The sequence below is a fragment of the Aquila chrysaetos genome, chromosome 19 (genome assembly GCF_900496995.4).
Source record: "Aquila chrysaetos chrysaetos chromosome 19, bAquChr1.4, whole genome shotgun sequence".
In the NCBI taxonomy this organism is placed as follows: domain Eukaryota; kingdom Metazoa; phylum Chordata; class Aves; order Accipitriformes; family Accipitridae; genus Aquila; species Aquila chrysaetos.
In genome coordinates this window covers 23,775,568-23,791,120 of record NC_044022.1, presented here as the reverse complement: position 1 = coordinate 23,791,120, position 15,553 = coordinate 23,775,568, and the positions used below count along the sequence as shown (strand labels likewise).

At 51.3% G+C, this 15,553-nt stretch overlaps 1 protein-coding gene across 2 annotated transcripts in view; it reads right to left on the bottom strand.

The window, feature by feature from the left end:
* GAB2 (GRB2 associated binding protein 2) overlaps positions 1-15,553 on the bottom strand; it is a 98,150-nt gene that overhangs the window by 36,429 nt on the left and 46,168 nt on the right. For both annotated transcript variants that reach the window (XR_003927508.2, XM_030042355.2), the window contains exon 2: positions 6,308-6,608. Coding sequence is in view for 1 of the 2 variants with exons in the window: in XM_030042355.2 (XP_029898215.1) it covers positions 6,308-6,608 (301 nt within the window). In the remaining variant the exon portion in view is untranslated. The remainder of the gene's footprint in view (positions 1-6,307; positions 6,609-15,553) is intronic.

Sequence of the window (15,553 nt, the reverse complement as noted above, 5' to 3'; positions counted from 1 at the left end):
TAAAAGCTGAACAGTGTCAGATCTTAAAATAACTTGCTGTTTGTGGAGCAGGAAAAACAGGGTCAGGGAAGTTTGGAACAAATTTAAAGAGGCAGGATGACTAAAGGATGAACTGGGACGCAAGCAAAGAGGCATTCGAATGCACCTGAAGTTCAACCATGAGCCTGCTGCAAAGTGAGTTGGGGTCACCAGGTCTCCCCCGTCCATTCCAGAGAGGCTGGGTCAAGCCTGGGGCTGAGACACGACATCTGCATTTGTCTTCGCAGAGCAAATCTGCGGCCATGGCTGTTTCTTTTGTTAGGAAAACTCAGAACATGGTAGAGAAGGATGGGTGGGACTGATCCAAATGCCCTTGAGATGTGCAACCAGTGGATCTAGATGTGACATATGGTCTTTTAAAAGAAGGAGCTCCGTGATGCTGAGTGCAGAAAGTATTGATGGGAACACTGAGGAAAAGGCTACATCTGTATGTATGGTAGGACGTTGGGTGAGAGGAAAGGGCTCAAGGCTCACGAACTCCACATTGCTGTCCCAGTGCAGGCCACCTCCAAGTCCCAGGTTGGTCAGGGAACATCAGATCTTTGGGTAGGTGAACGAGACATGGGAAGGTGGGATACATGAGAGAACCCAACCAGATCTACCCCATCTACCCCATGGGTTAAGCTCAACTCAACTGTAGTTATAGAATCATAGAATGGTTTGGGTTGGAAGGGACCTTAAAGATCATCTAGTTCCAACCCTCCTGCCATGGGCAGGGACACCTTTCACTAGACTCATCACTCGCTCATCGCCATTTCTCATTCATCACTTGTCACAGAGTGTCATACTGTCTGCTGGGGGACAGATTGGCCTCCAAGTGAGCTGATATCCAAGTACAACCAAGACCACAGCTTAAAGATGAAGTCAAGACCAATCGACTTGCATCAACAGAAGCTGAAGAGTCAAGTCCTGGCCCAGCTTGAGGGCACAAGGCTCCACAAAGGGCTGCCTGCTCGGCTGCCCTTAGGTGGCAGTGCTGCCTGTAGACACCGAAAAAAAGCGCATCAGGGCCCCGGTGCTTTCAGGGACACAAGGACACCCCCACATCTCCCTCCTTGCCCCCATTTCACAGCCCCCAGCATGGCACTGGGCTTGTAACTCCTCCAGGGTGCAAGCAGGGAAGGAAGGAGGCATGTGCTGGGCACAATAGCAAGGAAGGACCTGGTCTTGTGGTGGTCATTAGTGTTTCCCCTCCGCCTGGCCATGGAAAAGGTAGCAGCAGCAGGAATGTGGGGGCTGCCCCAGGGCCACCACCTTGTGTGAGCTCCCCAGTGCCCCACTCCTGGGTGCAGGGATGGCGAACACCGATGATTTGGGGGAGGTGGGTGGTGTATGACGTGCAAACGTATGTGTTTACTCTAGTCTTGCTACCTGCAGCCTCTTCACTGAGTTTTTGGGCAGCTCCTGTCCTCCCAACAAGTCTTCAGGGGTATCTTTGTGATGGTTTTTCTCCAGCCCACCTCGAGCTCCCTTTGCTCGGCAAACACTCATGCAAACCTGGCTGCAAGGAACTGATGGAGTGGGGGGTATTGCTGGCCTGATGCTGGGACCAACAGGTTTTTGGGGGAGAAATAAGGAGGGAGCAAAAGCAGCCATATGGGCTCATAGCACAGACTCGCAGGCAGCCTGTGTGAGCAGGCAGCAGGTTGGGGAGCAACCAGCCAGTGACCCATATGGGAGTCCCAGTCAAAGCAAGTCAAGTGGGTACTAAACCAATAAATTTGCTCTCATGGGTTGGAAGGGGGCAACCGGTGGAGGGTCTGGGGCAGCATCAAGCCAAAGAGACCCTCAGTAGAGACCATGCATGTGGGGGATAGGAGCTCTCATCAATGTAAGTGGAAAGTGACTGGTGTCCAAAGGCTGATCTGGTAAACTCTGCTGGAGTGAGTGTGGCTGAGTTGAAGGAGGAAGGAGAGACACTCAGCTCTCCATTAAACATTAATGCTTGGCCCTGACTTGCATTCAGTGAGACAGTAAAAGCTTTGGGATTGCTGGAGATCGATCCCAGCCATGACGCAAAATGCCAGCACTGAGCCTTGGAGATGGAGCAAGGAGTGAGCCAGAGCCTGGGACTGCCCTGGCGCAGCCCCCTGGCAGAAAGCAGAGAAATAAATAAAAGAAATAAAGTCCCAGATGAAAAAAAAAGAAGACGACATGCCTGGGCTGGGTGGGGGAGGCCACTGCTGCCAGACACAACCCATCGGGGCAGGAGCCCAGCACCATCCTTTTCCCACGCCCCTTTCACCCTGTCCAAGCTCAGAACAAGGACATTTACTCACCCGCAACTACTCCCTTCCCCACTTCATAGCTGGGTTAAACCTCTAGCACAGGGGCATTAATGCCATGCATAAATAAACTCTTAAACTCCCCCCAGGTGTTTGCTCCGCACTCACAAATCTGAGCCCCTGAGAAAGCCCCTGCCCCATGGAGGAGGTGGAAAAGGAGCTCCACGGAGGTGCTGGGGTGGCACAGTAAATTGGGATAGAGTTAATAAAGGTATCGACCCCTCCAAAATAACTAACCTGTGCATAGGACCCCTGCAAGGACATGCTCACTGCAAGGACACACATTGGTTCACAAGAAATTAAATTATACGCTGCCGTAGCTGCGCCTCTGTCATATTGGGAATGGGACAAGGCGGGGTTTGGGCTGAAGCATCAGCTCCAGAAAGGGTTAACGGCACACAAGATATGTTTAGTGGGATTTGGTATTTTTTTTAACTCCAACAAACAAAGCATATGAGAAAATCCAGTTCACAGCTGAGCCCTGGCTGCCTGCCCACTAGGGCAGGGAAAATGCAGATGGTTTGAAATACCCACGCGCCTGCGTTTCTCCCGCAGCCTGTGGCTCAGTGTTCCCGGCAGGTCTCCCCGCATCGTATTTGAGTCAGCCGAGGTAGCAGCAGTGCAAACTGCAGTGTAAAAGCAGCGCTGAGCCAGGAGCAAATCTACTTTCCTTGAGCACCATCGGCTTCCTTGGACCCGCAGAGGAGCCAGGATCCTGCAAGGCTCCCCTTGTTCAAAAATAGTAATTAGCTCTCAAAGTAAATAGGTGTTAACAGAAACAAAAAGCTTTGCCACAGTCTGGGTAAACACCTTAGAGTCAATTTAATTTCCCTTCTCCCAGCAGATGTAATCACACTGCTCTGCAATTATTTTCAGGTCGGGGGACGAAGCCACCACGGCGTCTTTGCGGAGCGGCTGCTCCTCGGCGGTGCCGGGGCAGCCGGCGGTACCTGCCGCTTCACTGACATTTAGGTCCCTGAGGCTGGAACAAGCTTCCTTTCGATGAACCAGATGTGTAATGCAGCTGGCGATCAGCTAAACCAGCAGCTAACCGCAGCATGACATTAAAACGCCTAAACTCCATCCTATTTCTTAATCCTTAGAGTCCCCCAGTCTAGACAGGACATGAAGGACTAATGTGAAAACCAAGTGACAGAAAATTTATGCTCTTCCATTGAGCTGTAAACAGAATGAAGAATCAAAGGGTATAAATTTGTTTGGATTTTTAATTTTTTTTGCCTTTTGGGAGCATGGGCAGCACCCAAGCATGGTCCCAAGCTGGTGCAGAGGGTTTGCAGCCAGTTTGCATCGCCACGTGCAGCTGCTTTCCGGTTGCCCATTTACTCACTAAATCGTGCTAAAAAGCAACTGAAAAACCTGTCTTTTCCCTACCATCATGGGGAGCTGCTGAAATAGGCTTTTACCCAAACTGCCCCCAAAGCTAATGAGTTTTTCCTCCACCACTGGTGGGTTAAAAGCAAACTCGTGACCGGTGGCTGGGGCTCAGCTGATGTGGGGTATCCCTTCAAGAAGGAGGTAATTCAGCATGTGATGGCAGCTGTAGTAATCACCTTTGCGAGTGATGGAGCATTTCCCTGGCCGGGATGTGAATATAACCCAGCCGAAACAGCCCAGCTTTGGGGCTGGACCCAGCAAGGCTTTCAGCAGTCACGCACCCAGGAATGAGTACAACCAGAAAAATGTGCACAGTGGCTTCCCCAGCAGTTTCTGATCTCGTTCCGTCACACTGCCTGTCTGCTGGGAGAGGGAGGTTTAGTTAATTAATTGCTACAATTAGCATGGAGCTATTCCTGCCCATGATGGTTACCTTTTCCTCCCCTTTTTGGTGCATCCAATTACTGACTCAGTCATTCTCCAAGGCAGAGGCTACAAGGCACAGAGAGGCTTGAGGATGAGGGGGTGAAGATCTAAGAAAGAAATGCCAGATGTCTCAAGCTCTGTTTCTACCCAGGAACTGTTTTAATCTCATGCAAACTCCTCATACTCTCCCATCCATCAGCCCATGGCTTCAAGGAGGTGATGAACAGGGAACACAGCAGTTACAAATATTGCTACGACTGTTTTATTTCTCCCTCCAGCTGACACATTATGAAGGATGGGTGATGGGCTTATGTACTCCAAGATGGACAAGACTCCCAATAGCCATCGTGCTGCAACGATCCCTCAACCTCTCTGCCCAGCCTCGGGCCGTGGGTCCTTCAAACAAATATCATCTACTTTGGGAAATTGATGATTTATTTGCCATTACTTAGCAGGGACGGTGAAGGAAAGGTGAGTGTGGGGTCACTGCTTCGGTAAGCACCAAAGTGAAGAACCAGCCCTGAATAATTCATGCTCCCTCTTTTCTGCAGCATCTGGACACATCTGCTGCATTCGCCGTTGCAGGCTTTTTCTCAGCTGACTCAGAAAACCATGCTTTGGCAGCTGGGTACTGTTTCAAGTGGGTACTTTCCCTACACCATTAACGAGCTGTGATTTTGTTACAAATAGGGATTTTTGTTCCTCTTTTGCTGATGTCACTCCATGATCCTGCAGGGAATAACGCTCGGATCTCTGCAGCCTGACGAGCCCTATGTGCCCTTTGGGACAGATGTACTTGCAAGCGGCAGATTGTTTTTCCTTTTGCTGCCCAGATTTATATTTCACTGAAGTCCAGTATCGATCCCACTGCTGCTGGGCTGAAAGCTCATTTTACTAAATGGGAAGAAAAACAGTTCCCCCAGCTGAACGTACGCAAAATGGAAAATCCTCCAACAAAACAGCTCTTAAAAAAAGGGCCTGAACAATTTCGCTGAACCTCGAGGACTGCACTGCTGACATCGGAACGGGATGTAATTTATTTAGCCTGACCTTTCCCTGAAAGACCGCGCTGGCAGTGTTATCAAGGATCCTTTCTACCACTTGTACACCCATTGCCAAGGTGACGTCCCGTTTCATGCGTCAGTTGGTGGAGATCGCATCCGCGCTGCTGTGATGCTTTGTTTGCTGTCCTGCCTGACAAGCTCTTGGCAGGGTTTCAGCTCCCACGGATGGCAGCTGCTCTGCGACGGAGCAAAACAGATTCAAGCTGGACGTTATTATGGGGAGTTTCATGTAGACTGAGCACAGGACTGGAGTCCCCTGGATGAGACTGGACCATAGATGACATAAAGCAAAGATGCCCAGAAGTGCTACCAGATGTAATGGGACCGGTGGGTGACCGCAGAGCTGCACCCCATGCTCACCCCCCCATCCCATCTCACTCGGGATTTATGTGAGCCCTCATGGTGCCGGGGAAGCGGAGGCAGCTCCCCGGTGCTCACCGCAGAGGCTTGCCACAGTGCAACTCAGTTTGCATGGTGGAGCACGACCGGTGGAACAGGTCCCACCGCTGCACAAAACCACCCGGTGTTTTCCTCTCCCCTCCCAGCGTTTTCCCAGTGGGTCCCAGGATGGGGACGGGGGTCCCCAGTGGGACGGGGATGCAGGTGGGGAAGACGTGTCTGTTCTTCACGTGAGAGCCTGTCAGCAGTGGGGACAACCACAGCAGTGAGGGACATGGTCCCAGTAAATCTTCTCCCCTACTCCACCAAGGGATTGAAACCTCTGAATGAGGGGGATTTTCACGGCTGGTTCCCATGACTCTCAGTGGGACTTTGGTGATGGATGAGGACAAAGGCTGCAGCTAAAAAAATCCCCAGACTGCACCAAATTCTTGTAAGAGACTCAAAGGTCTACAGTTACGGGGGGGGGGGGGGAAATGAATTAGGTGGCTCACAGGGGCAAAGCCTGCCCTGCTTCAAGATGTCAAAGGTAGGAAAGCCTCATGGAGGTTTCCTACGTGTCCATCCATTCCCCACTCCAGCACTCCCAGCCTTGTGGTGGGCTGCACCCCCCTCCCACAGCTCTGAAAGAGGAGCCGGACCCCATTGGGAGGACAGGACAGGACATGCTCTTGGCCACGGACACAGCTCTCACGGTACCTGTGTTCTCCTCAGACTGGTTGAAGCCACAGATCTGGCAGATGCTGCGAACCCACTTGTTCATGTCGTCCTCGGTCTCAGCCACCAGGTAGAAGGTCCTGTCACTGGTCTTGATGTCGAAGATGTAGCTGTCTTGCAGCTCCTTCTTGTTGAAGGTCAGGCCTGCGTCCACTTGCTCGCAGAAATTGAGGTTGATCACACGCAAAGGTTTCTTGGAGTGGTCATTTTTGTAGTACTCCAGGACGTCAGGGTCGCCACTCATCCGACCGCTGCGCAGGACGAACCAGCGTTTCTTCCATGCCTGAAACCAAGAAGAGAGGAAGCATGAACCCCATTGCTCAAGTTGTGAGGGCCGAGAAACCACTGCCAGGCACAGGGTGACACAGATGGACATGACACCTCTGCCCTGGGATGCTCTGGAATGCTGTTCAGGACATCCCTGCAAGAGGTGCACAGACTCAGCTCAGTTCAATACTCAAATCCCACTGGTTATCCAAGAGAATTAAATACTGAAATATCATTGTAGCTTAAGATGAAGAAGCGCTAGTCTTGAGGCTTAGAGCAACTGTGCTCCTACCCTACAGCCCAGCTGCACTCCCAGGACCCAAATACCATTCGCCCTTTGATGCGAGATAATCTGTGGGGCGGCATTACCGGCAATTGCAGTGCTGAAATGCCTTCCAGCAGCTCGGAGGAGCTCAGGTGCTTCCGACACAGCGCCCTGGGTATCGTGCCCTTCAGAGAAACCCCTGAAAGCATCACAGCATGTGTCTGCAGGTACCGACCGCGCCAATCCCAACTCTGTTTAAATGCCAGGATAGAAAGGCTAATAAAACCAACGGGGAACTAGTTTGGTTTTTTAAATATCAGGAATAATGCCAGGGAGACCCATGGAGAATCCAAGCTTCATTTGTTTTTCAGCATCTTCTGCTACCCGGTACGTAGGAAACTCCTTAGCAAAGGAAAAGGTTATCATTGATTCTTCCGAGTACTGCCAACGGCGGCCCCCAGCCAAACCACCCGGGGAACGGACACAGGGGTTTACGGTGTTTGAAGCAAACTGCAAAATAAATGTCAGCCATCAGCCCTGGCTCTGGGAGCTGCGGCCTCTCTGCTTTCCCCATGCCAAACGCAGCTGGGAGCCCACAGGAGGGGGAATAGCCGTAACGATAATGCGCTAAATGCTATGACTTGTATTACGCAGAGAATCGTGCAGGTGTATCTCCCCATCCCATGGGCTGGAGGGGTTATTTTTGGGGGTGGGCTCTGCACAAGCATCCTGGCACCTTCGGGAGGGATGCACAGGGCGAGGGACCACCTTGAGCTGCTCCCCATCGCAGAGCTATGCTGCCTCGCAGAAGGGCTCGGCTCCCACGGCATATGGAAGAGAAGGACTACATCTAAGCGTAATCCTTAAAACATCTGAGTTTGTTCAGGCTCCTTTTGAAGGCAGCGAAGGTTTGAGAGGTGAACAAACAACGTGGGCTGGGTACGGCCCACGCGGATGAGCGGGGCGATGTGGGGTATTGCCAGTGCTCCTGCATTAGCTGATGCAGACCTCAGTTTGCGCCAAAGGACACCAAGGGAGGGGATGTGATTCCCACTATACTGCCCCGGCCATGGATGTTTGCTTGTTTTATGAGCTTTACCTTAATTATTTTTTAAAAATATCACCAGTGTTTGGGTTCATGTGATTATGAGAGGTTGGGTCACGAGGAAGCACATGATGTCCCTAAGAAGGAAGAACCAACAGCCACAAACACCTTTGGTAACCCAAGAGAGCCCATGGGACCTCCATGATGCTCCCTGGGAGGTGATCACAGCTTTGTGTGTTGGTGATGGGACTTGCTAGATCTCAGCCACCCAACTGCACCAGGATCCTGCAGTTTTGGAGAATTTGGTGGCTGAAATAAGGATAAGAAACCCCTGTGATATTTTCTCTGAATTGTCTAATTTGCAGTGTACTTCTCAAAGGCTTAAAAATAGCTTTTGTTGGTGTGTTTGAGATTTGTAACCAAATTAGTTTTGCACTAATTCTCAAACTGGCTCCAGATGCCAGGAAAGCAACTTCAGTGCAATCTTCCAAATGCAGTGGAGCAGCAAATTGCTTAGCAAGAGGACGTGCAAGGCTGGCAGATTTTGGGTTCATCCAGGAGAAGCTCACCCACTTCTCATCAAAATGGCTGCTTTTAGATGAAAAAAAAAAATGCACACGGCAGAGCTGCGTCCATCAGGGAGGGAAAAAACCAATTTCACCAGGCAGCAGCAATAATTTTCTAGCCCATCTCCTCAAAATGGATGACCCAAAATCAGTGGGAAACAAACTCATGAACATTTTTTCTAGCTCTAGGTGAAAAATGTCCTGTTAGCTTCTTCCTATTAACACTGAGCCGTTTCTTTGCAGCCACTTGTCAGGACTAAGACATGGGCACACATCAGTGAGGGGGCCTGAAAGAAGATCAAGTTGTGCAACCACACAAACCACCACCTGAATGAAGACACATCCAACACCAGTTCTTGCTACTTGGCTCATTGCTTTCCAACTGTTCAGAGTGAAGCCTTGCAGCATCCCTTCATGGCTGAGAAGTTGCATTAAAAAAACCACAAAGTACAGAAACTAGACTCCAGAATTTAGAGCTTTCATGGAAAAAATAGGAGGAAATGCTGCAAGCGAGGCCAACGATGCTACCACAGCTTCCCTTTTTATTGCCAATGCGAGAGCCACAGCTTCTCTAGTTGTCTTTGGTCTGTCTGGTAGCAATGGAAAGCCCCACACAGTCAATATTTGGCAGAGAAAACAGTATAACACACGCAGTCCGGTGGTATTGGGTAAGTCCCAACATAAGCTGGTTGCAAAAGAACTGCTCTTGCCAGGACAAAATTTCTTGGGAAGCTTCAGAAACTGGAGTATCACTGCAGGGTGCGACCCTTGGACAGGGTAACAGCCCCACCAACCTGGGATGATCACCCTGTCCACCTCTGCCTGGTGCCCTCCTGATGATAGAGAGTCACCAGTGTTCTAAAACAGCTTTTGACCCAGAAAAACAGCTCACGGCAGCAGCGTCTGGACTTGCCTGTCCTGGACAGGCAGCTGCAGGCAGCACAGCTGGATGCGTCTCCCACTGCACATCCCCGCAGCAGGACCAGCCGTTCCTGCCTCCTAAGATCAGCTTCTGAGCCAGAGGAATAAGCATTGACCACTAGAAGAGAATGGAAGGAAATAATAAATAGCCAGGCACCTTCTTATTTTTGTGGAGATTTTCCCCATTTCTTTGAATTTTTGAGCACTGAGTTCAGCAGGTGTATTTTAGTTCTTCCCCATGGATTTGCTATGTCTCCATTAAGAAAAGGGCTCAGCCTGTGTTTGCCAGGCTGGGGCTGCTCTTGGAGCATCTTGTGGCGCTAATGGAGCTTGCTTCAACATATAGCAATATGTGGCAAAGTATACACAGCCTGCAGCATGTGGCCCATCCTCCTGGAACACCTATTTCCCCATTCAAAGCTATCAATATCATCCAAATCTTCCATGTTTAGGTTTCCCTAGAATATCACCTTCCTGCAAGAGGGTGACTTAAGGGTCTACTGACCACCAGCTGCGACAGCAGTAGGATGCATAGGATCCATATGTGCATGGCAATCGCAGCCCATGCAAAACCAGAGGAAGATGCAACTCCGCGTGAACCTACCCATTCTGTTTCCAAGACCACCTTCTACCACCACGCGGCTGTGATGGCCAACATGCATCTCCACCTGAATTTTCCTTCTCTCCTTATTTCTATTTTTTCCCAGCTCCTTTGAAGCCCCTGTTTCTGTCAGCCCGCTCCTGCCAAAACACTGTGCCTCACCGACACGTGGTGTGAGCCAAGGACTGTGTTTGTTTAACAGCTTTACAACGTAGAGAGGCCAACAGCTTAACAGCCATAAAATGGTGCCTTTACGGCACAAATTTCCAGCTGTGTGGTCCTTTGCCTGCATCAGATTGCTTCACAGTTAAATTACAGCTGCTAAAGGCCCTTAATATCATTGAGAAATACTTTGATGCTTGGCAAGTACTTCTTTTAAAGACTTGTTTGTTAAAAAAATGCCCATCATGCTGCCAGTGCAATGTAAATCCCCCCTGGGTGCCGAGACCCATGACTGCTGCTTGATTGCTTCCCACCTCAACGGTGCCGTGGCAAGTTAAAGTTTACAAAACTGACCCCTTTCCAGCTGGATGCTACCTGGAATTGGTTGTTTATGGGTTGGGGAGTTGGGCTGGCAGAGAGAAGGCAGTGCTGCTGGGTTCGTTGGCTGAGTGTGCTTAGCAGGGATGCTCTGGGGGGCTCAAGCAGGGGTTGGGACCCTTCCTGTCCCCTCTGCTGGGTGAGGAACCAGGAGAGCCCAACCAGAGAGGTGGCTGCTCTTGAGCAACCTAGATAGCGTCACGGGAGATCTTCTGACCGCACCATGAGTGAGGTCCCTCATGTTCCCTGTGGCTGTCCTGATGGTGCAATGCTGTGAGAGAGCTGGTGGCATCAGTGCGGAGGGCTCACACTGGCCCTTGTCAGAGAATCTGGAGACTCCAAGTGCATAATAACCCAAGTGCCATTAAGGACATGTCATAGAGGACATTCGAACAGCATCTCACCCTCTGCTCCCCTGTTCTCTGCCAAGTGATTGCAGAGACCCAGCCTATATAATGTTTCACAAAAAAAAGAAAAGAGGTGAGGAAAATAATAATTTCTATGTTAGCAAAGCCAGGTATCCATCCTCAGGGAGCTTGCTAACTGCCACAAGCCTAAGAAGGAATCAAACAGTAAATATAGTGACAATACGGAGAGATGGCTCTTCGTGGGGCCTATAGGAGTAGCCCTCCCAGTATTATCTTAGCTCAGAAGTGAGGAGTTGGAAACAGTCAGAGGCTGTTAGCTTTTATTTGAAAGGAATGTTCTTTCAGTTAGGATAAACTTCTGAGCCAGACCTCTCAAATCTTAAATATTAATAATTTCACCACCACACCCTTATAGCATATATTGGGATAGGAGAAGAGAAGAGAAGAGAAGAGAAGAGAAGAGAAGAGAAGAGAAGAGAAGAGAAGAGAAGAGAAAATACGTATTTCCCAGGAAATCTCTCTGCCCTACTCCTTCTCCCCCCACCGCCACCTTTGTCCTTGCGAGCGCAGCACATCACCAGTGTGAAATAAACCTTCCAAAATCTGATCTGACACAAATCACAGGATCTAATCTGAGCTGGCAGGCGGGATGAGCGACTTAGCCATGACATCAGGCAAATTTCTCACACCGGGATGAAGCCAGGGACTGAGCGATCTGAGCAGGAAACCCCTCAGCGGGGCAAGCAGGCTCTTGTGTCCCGGAGTTGCCCAGAACCAGAGAAGCCCTGGGTGCAGGACGGCTCCTGCTATTGCCCCCATGGCCACCAGCTGCCAGCAGGGATGCCACCATGCCCACGGAAAGCCCCGAGCCTGTCCCAGCCCCACATGCCCCCAGTTTTCACTCTGCAGTGCAGAGTGGTCTTGCACCCCCATCAAGCACGTTCGCCCTCCGGCTCCTGGCGCATCTGGTGTGACAAAGAGGACCTCACGCTCCAGGAGCACGTGAGAAGGACCACGACACCTGGAAAGGTCTCACCTTTCTTCCCAGTCACCGTGTCCCCTTGCTGTCCCCTCCCAGCTACGACTACTTTAGCCATCCTGACGAGATCATCCCTGGGAATGGGGATAGAGATGATGGGGGTATCCCGAGACCACGTTTCGGGTGGCTTGGCTTACTCAGTGGTGTTATTGTTTTTGCCATGCGCAACAATGACACCGACTGTAGCTGTCGGACTGTGTTACCCCACGCCAGGGCTGACCCTGCCCTGGCCACCCCATTCCCACAGCTCTGCACAAGAGACACGGTCCCCTACTGCGGCCGGTGCTACCAGCAACGGGGAGTGAAGCCCCATACATGAGGATTGTAGAATAACCTACTGGTGACCTGTATAATAATGCTGTCTTCCTCTGTGTCCCTGGGGGCTTTTTATCTCATCTGATGGACAGGAGGATGCTGGTTTTATTATTCATGCAAGAACGCCTCTCCCCTCCCTGTGTTAGCGCTAACTCAAAGGAAATGCAGCTTGGAAGAAGATTTGCAAGCAGTGAGGAAGCCCCCTGTGTCTGCTTGGGTAACGGTTCTGCTGGCTGATTGCCCCCACACAGCCCTGATGTCCCCGAGCCCAAGAGCAAACAGGAGCTCCCTGAGCCCCCTCCTGCCTTTCCAGACCCCCCCATGGCTCTCCAAGCACCTTTTCCTTGCCCGCTGCCTGCTCTCAGCACCTTTCAACACTATGCTGGGAACAGACAGGTCCCAACCCCGCTCCTCTCACCCTTCAAAGGGATGGAGACTGATCCCCGCTAATCATGCGTCTGCCATGGCCGAGTTCACAGCAAGTTCGTTAGCAGCATCGCTTTGGGGGAGGCTTGATTGGCAGCGTTAATAACGCCGCACTGCAGCGGTGAGACCCTGGAGGGCACAGGAATCCTTGCTGGGGTACAAGGCAGCTCTTCCTTGGCTCGCTGGGGGATCAAGGGAAGTAACGGTGATGCAAAAAACCCCCAACCCAGTGTGTATCTCAGGCTGTCAAACTGACCTTCCATGTTGTTTTTTTTTTTTTCCCACTGCCAGAGGTGTAATTAGGCTTCAGAGCACACGCTGAATTGGTACGTGCGAAACCCACCCAAGGGCGGCACGGCCGGTGCGAGCCTTCCCGCACTGAGCATCACTCACAGCTGGCTGAGATGGGGTTTGAAGGAGGTGAGGCTCAAACACAGACTAAAACCTATTTGCAAGATCATTTAAAAACCTGTGAGTTTCAAAAACAGCTCCTGCCATCGGAGATGTTCGCTACCAGGGAAGGGAGGGGTTGGGATGGCTCAGAGCTAATGGTATGCTGGTGTGAGCTGGAGGACCCATTCCCCTCTGCGAACGTGACGGGCGACAAAGCAGTGACACAATGTGGAAAACATTTCCCTCCATATTTATTTTACGGGAGTTCTCCAGTTGGAAAGATTTCAGTAGCTCAGTGCTGCATGGTCAATCTTAGGAAAATAAAGATCTCTCTGGGACGTGAGGGTGCTGACTGCATTTCTGCTGGGATGCTGGAGCGCATGATTAAGGATGGGATGGAAAAACAAAATACCAAGTAGCGAGGTTGTACTTACACCACCAGACACGCTGTGACTGTCTGAGAAAGAAGGACACAAGGGAAACACTGGGGTGGGCCGGGAGTGCTCCTACCTGGAGGGTATAGAGAGGCTGGAGCCAAACTCTCCTGGGAGATGCATGGGGACAGCATGAGACGCAATGGGAAAGCCCCATTAGATGTCTGGAAAAGGCTTTACAATGAGTGGTAGGACAAAAAAACCCAGATGGGGTGATGTCCATCCTTGGAGATATTCAAAACCTGCCTGTATATGACCAGGAGCAATGCGATTTGCCTCCAGAGTTGGCCCTAACTTCAAGCTGGCCCCGCTTTGAGAGGGAGGTTGGTCCAGAGATTTCCAAAGGTCCCTTCTGACCTCAGTTATCTTTGAATCTGAATTACTTTTCCGTAATTAGATTCAGCTCCCAGCAAGGAGTGTTGAACTTGTCGTGCAGAGACCTGATGAGACTGCTCAAACCCCAATCCCCGACATGGGACTGGTGCAGCCACCCGTCACACACCCGTCCTCAGCATTGAGCACGAGAAAGGGCAGCACTGGCATTTTTTAACTCTCCTTGAGTAAAGCAACCTCTTCTGGGTAATTCTTTCTGCTGAAAGCTGCAAGGCTCCTTTGCAAGTGGGAAGATGCTGGGAAAGCACGAGGTTCGAAGAAGGAGTGAGCTGGAGCCCAGCTCCTGCTCCGGGGCTGGCCACGAATTGTCCACGTGCAGGGCCTCCACCACGTCCCTGCCGCCGTGCCATGGATTTTGTTATCTGGAAGTATTTCCTGCCATTCAGCCCTGTTCTGTATTCCACTCTGTTATTCCTAGCCGAAATCTCTCCCCCCACCCCGCTGTGGCACACCCTTTGTGGGGGGACCGGAGCGGCACCCGAAGGAGGTGCAGGCAGATGGGTGTCCCTGCGTGGGGACGGGCAGAGCCTGCGGCTCCCCGTGGATCTGCAGGACACCTGGCAAAAGGATGAGATGACAACACCGTCATCTCTGCCCCAAGCCCCCATCGGTCGGCCCGAGAAAAACAGCACGGCAAAAGGGACCATGTCCTACAAAAGCAACGCTGCAGGCAATACCCCCGGGGCCCCGCAGGGATTGCAGCGAGTCTCCAGCCAACTGTTTAGTCTGGGTCTGATCCAGAAGCCAGGGCCACTAAAGGGATTTTTCATCCTCGGCCTCGAGGTACTTTGTTTTTGGCAATGCTGGTCCCAAGGATGATTCCCGGCTCCTGCATCCGCCCTGGCCGCATCCTGACTCGACGTTGGAGCACGCCGTGGGGTGATGGCACTGCCGTATCGCCTCGCTGGGCACAAGCATGCAGCTGTGCCGCACGACTGACGAACTGAGCACAAAGCTGCATCGTCCTCGTCCCTCACCGTCACTGTTGCCGGTGCAGCACCGTGGAGGGCTGGCTTGGACCTCGCTGCCTCTTTGAAGGCTGACATGGACAAGGGGCTGCGACAACCAAACAGGATGCCCCAGCAGCTTATTAAGTGATATTATATTTATCATATATATTATGATGCTATTGTTATATATATTTTACATGATGCACGTCGAGACTGGTGCTTCTCAAGTCTGTTTGGAAAACCCAGCCGCCACCACTGACTACGCTCAACCCAACGGAGGTGAGCAAGAGCCGACCAGCCTGCGGGGGTAAGTCAGCCCACGCCACGCGAGCACGCCAACAGCGAGAACGGAGTTTACTTTGCTTTTTCAACTTTGGGTTTCTGGAAGAAAAAGCAAACTGCTCAGAGATTTTTTTTCCCTCCTGAGACTTTGGTATCAGGCTCTGATAAGCGCTTTCCTGGCCATTACACAAGCAGGGCTGGACATGGGAATGCGGCATGAACAAATGACTCCTAGCACAGCATTTTGATAACTGCGTTTTTCTAGCTTTCTGGCCTCTGCAGGAGCAAAATAAATCCCACAGCACTGTCAGCGATTTCCCTTCCCTCGCCTCTAGCTTTGGGCTACCCCAAATTGCTACCCCTATGGTAGCTGCCCCAAAAAAATCCCTACAGCACGCCGACAGGGGTCATGGATCCTGCCCG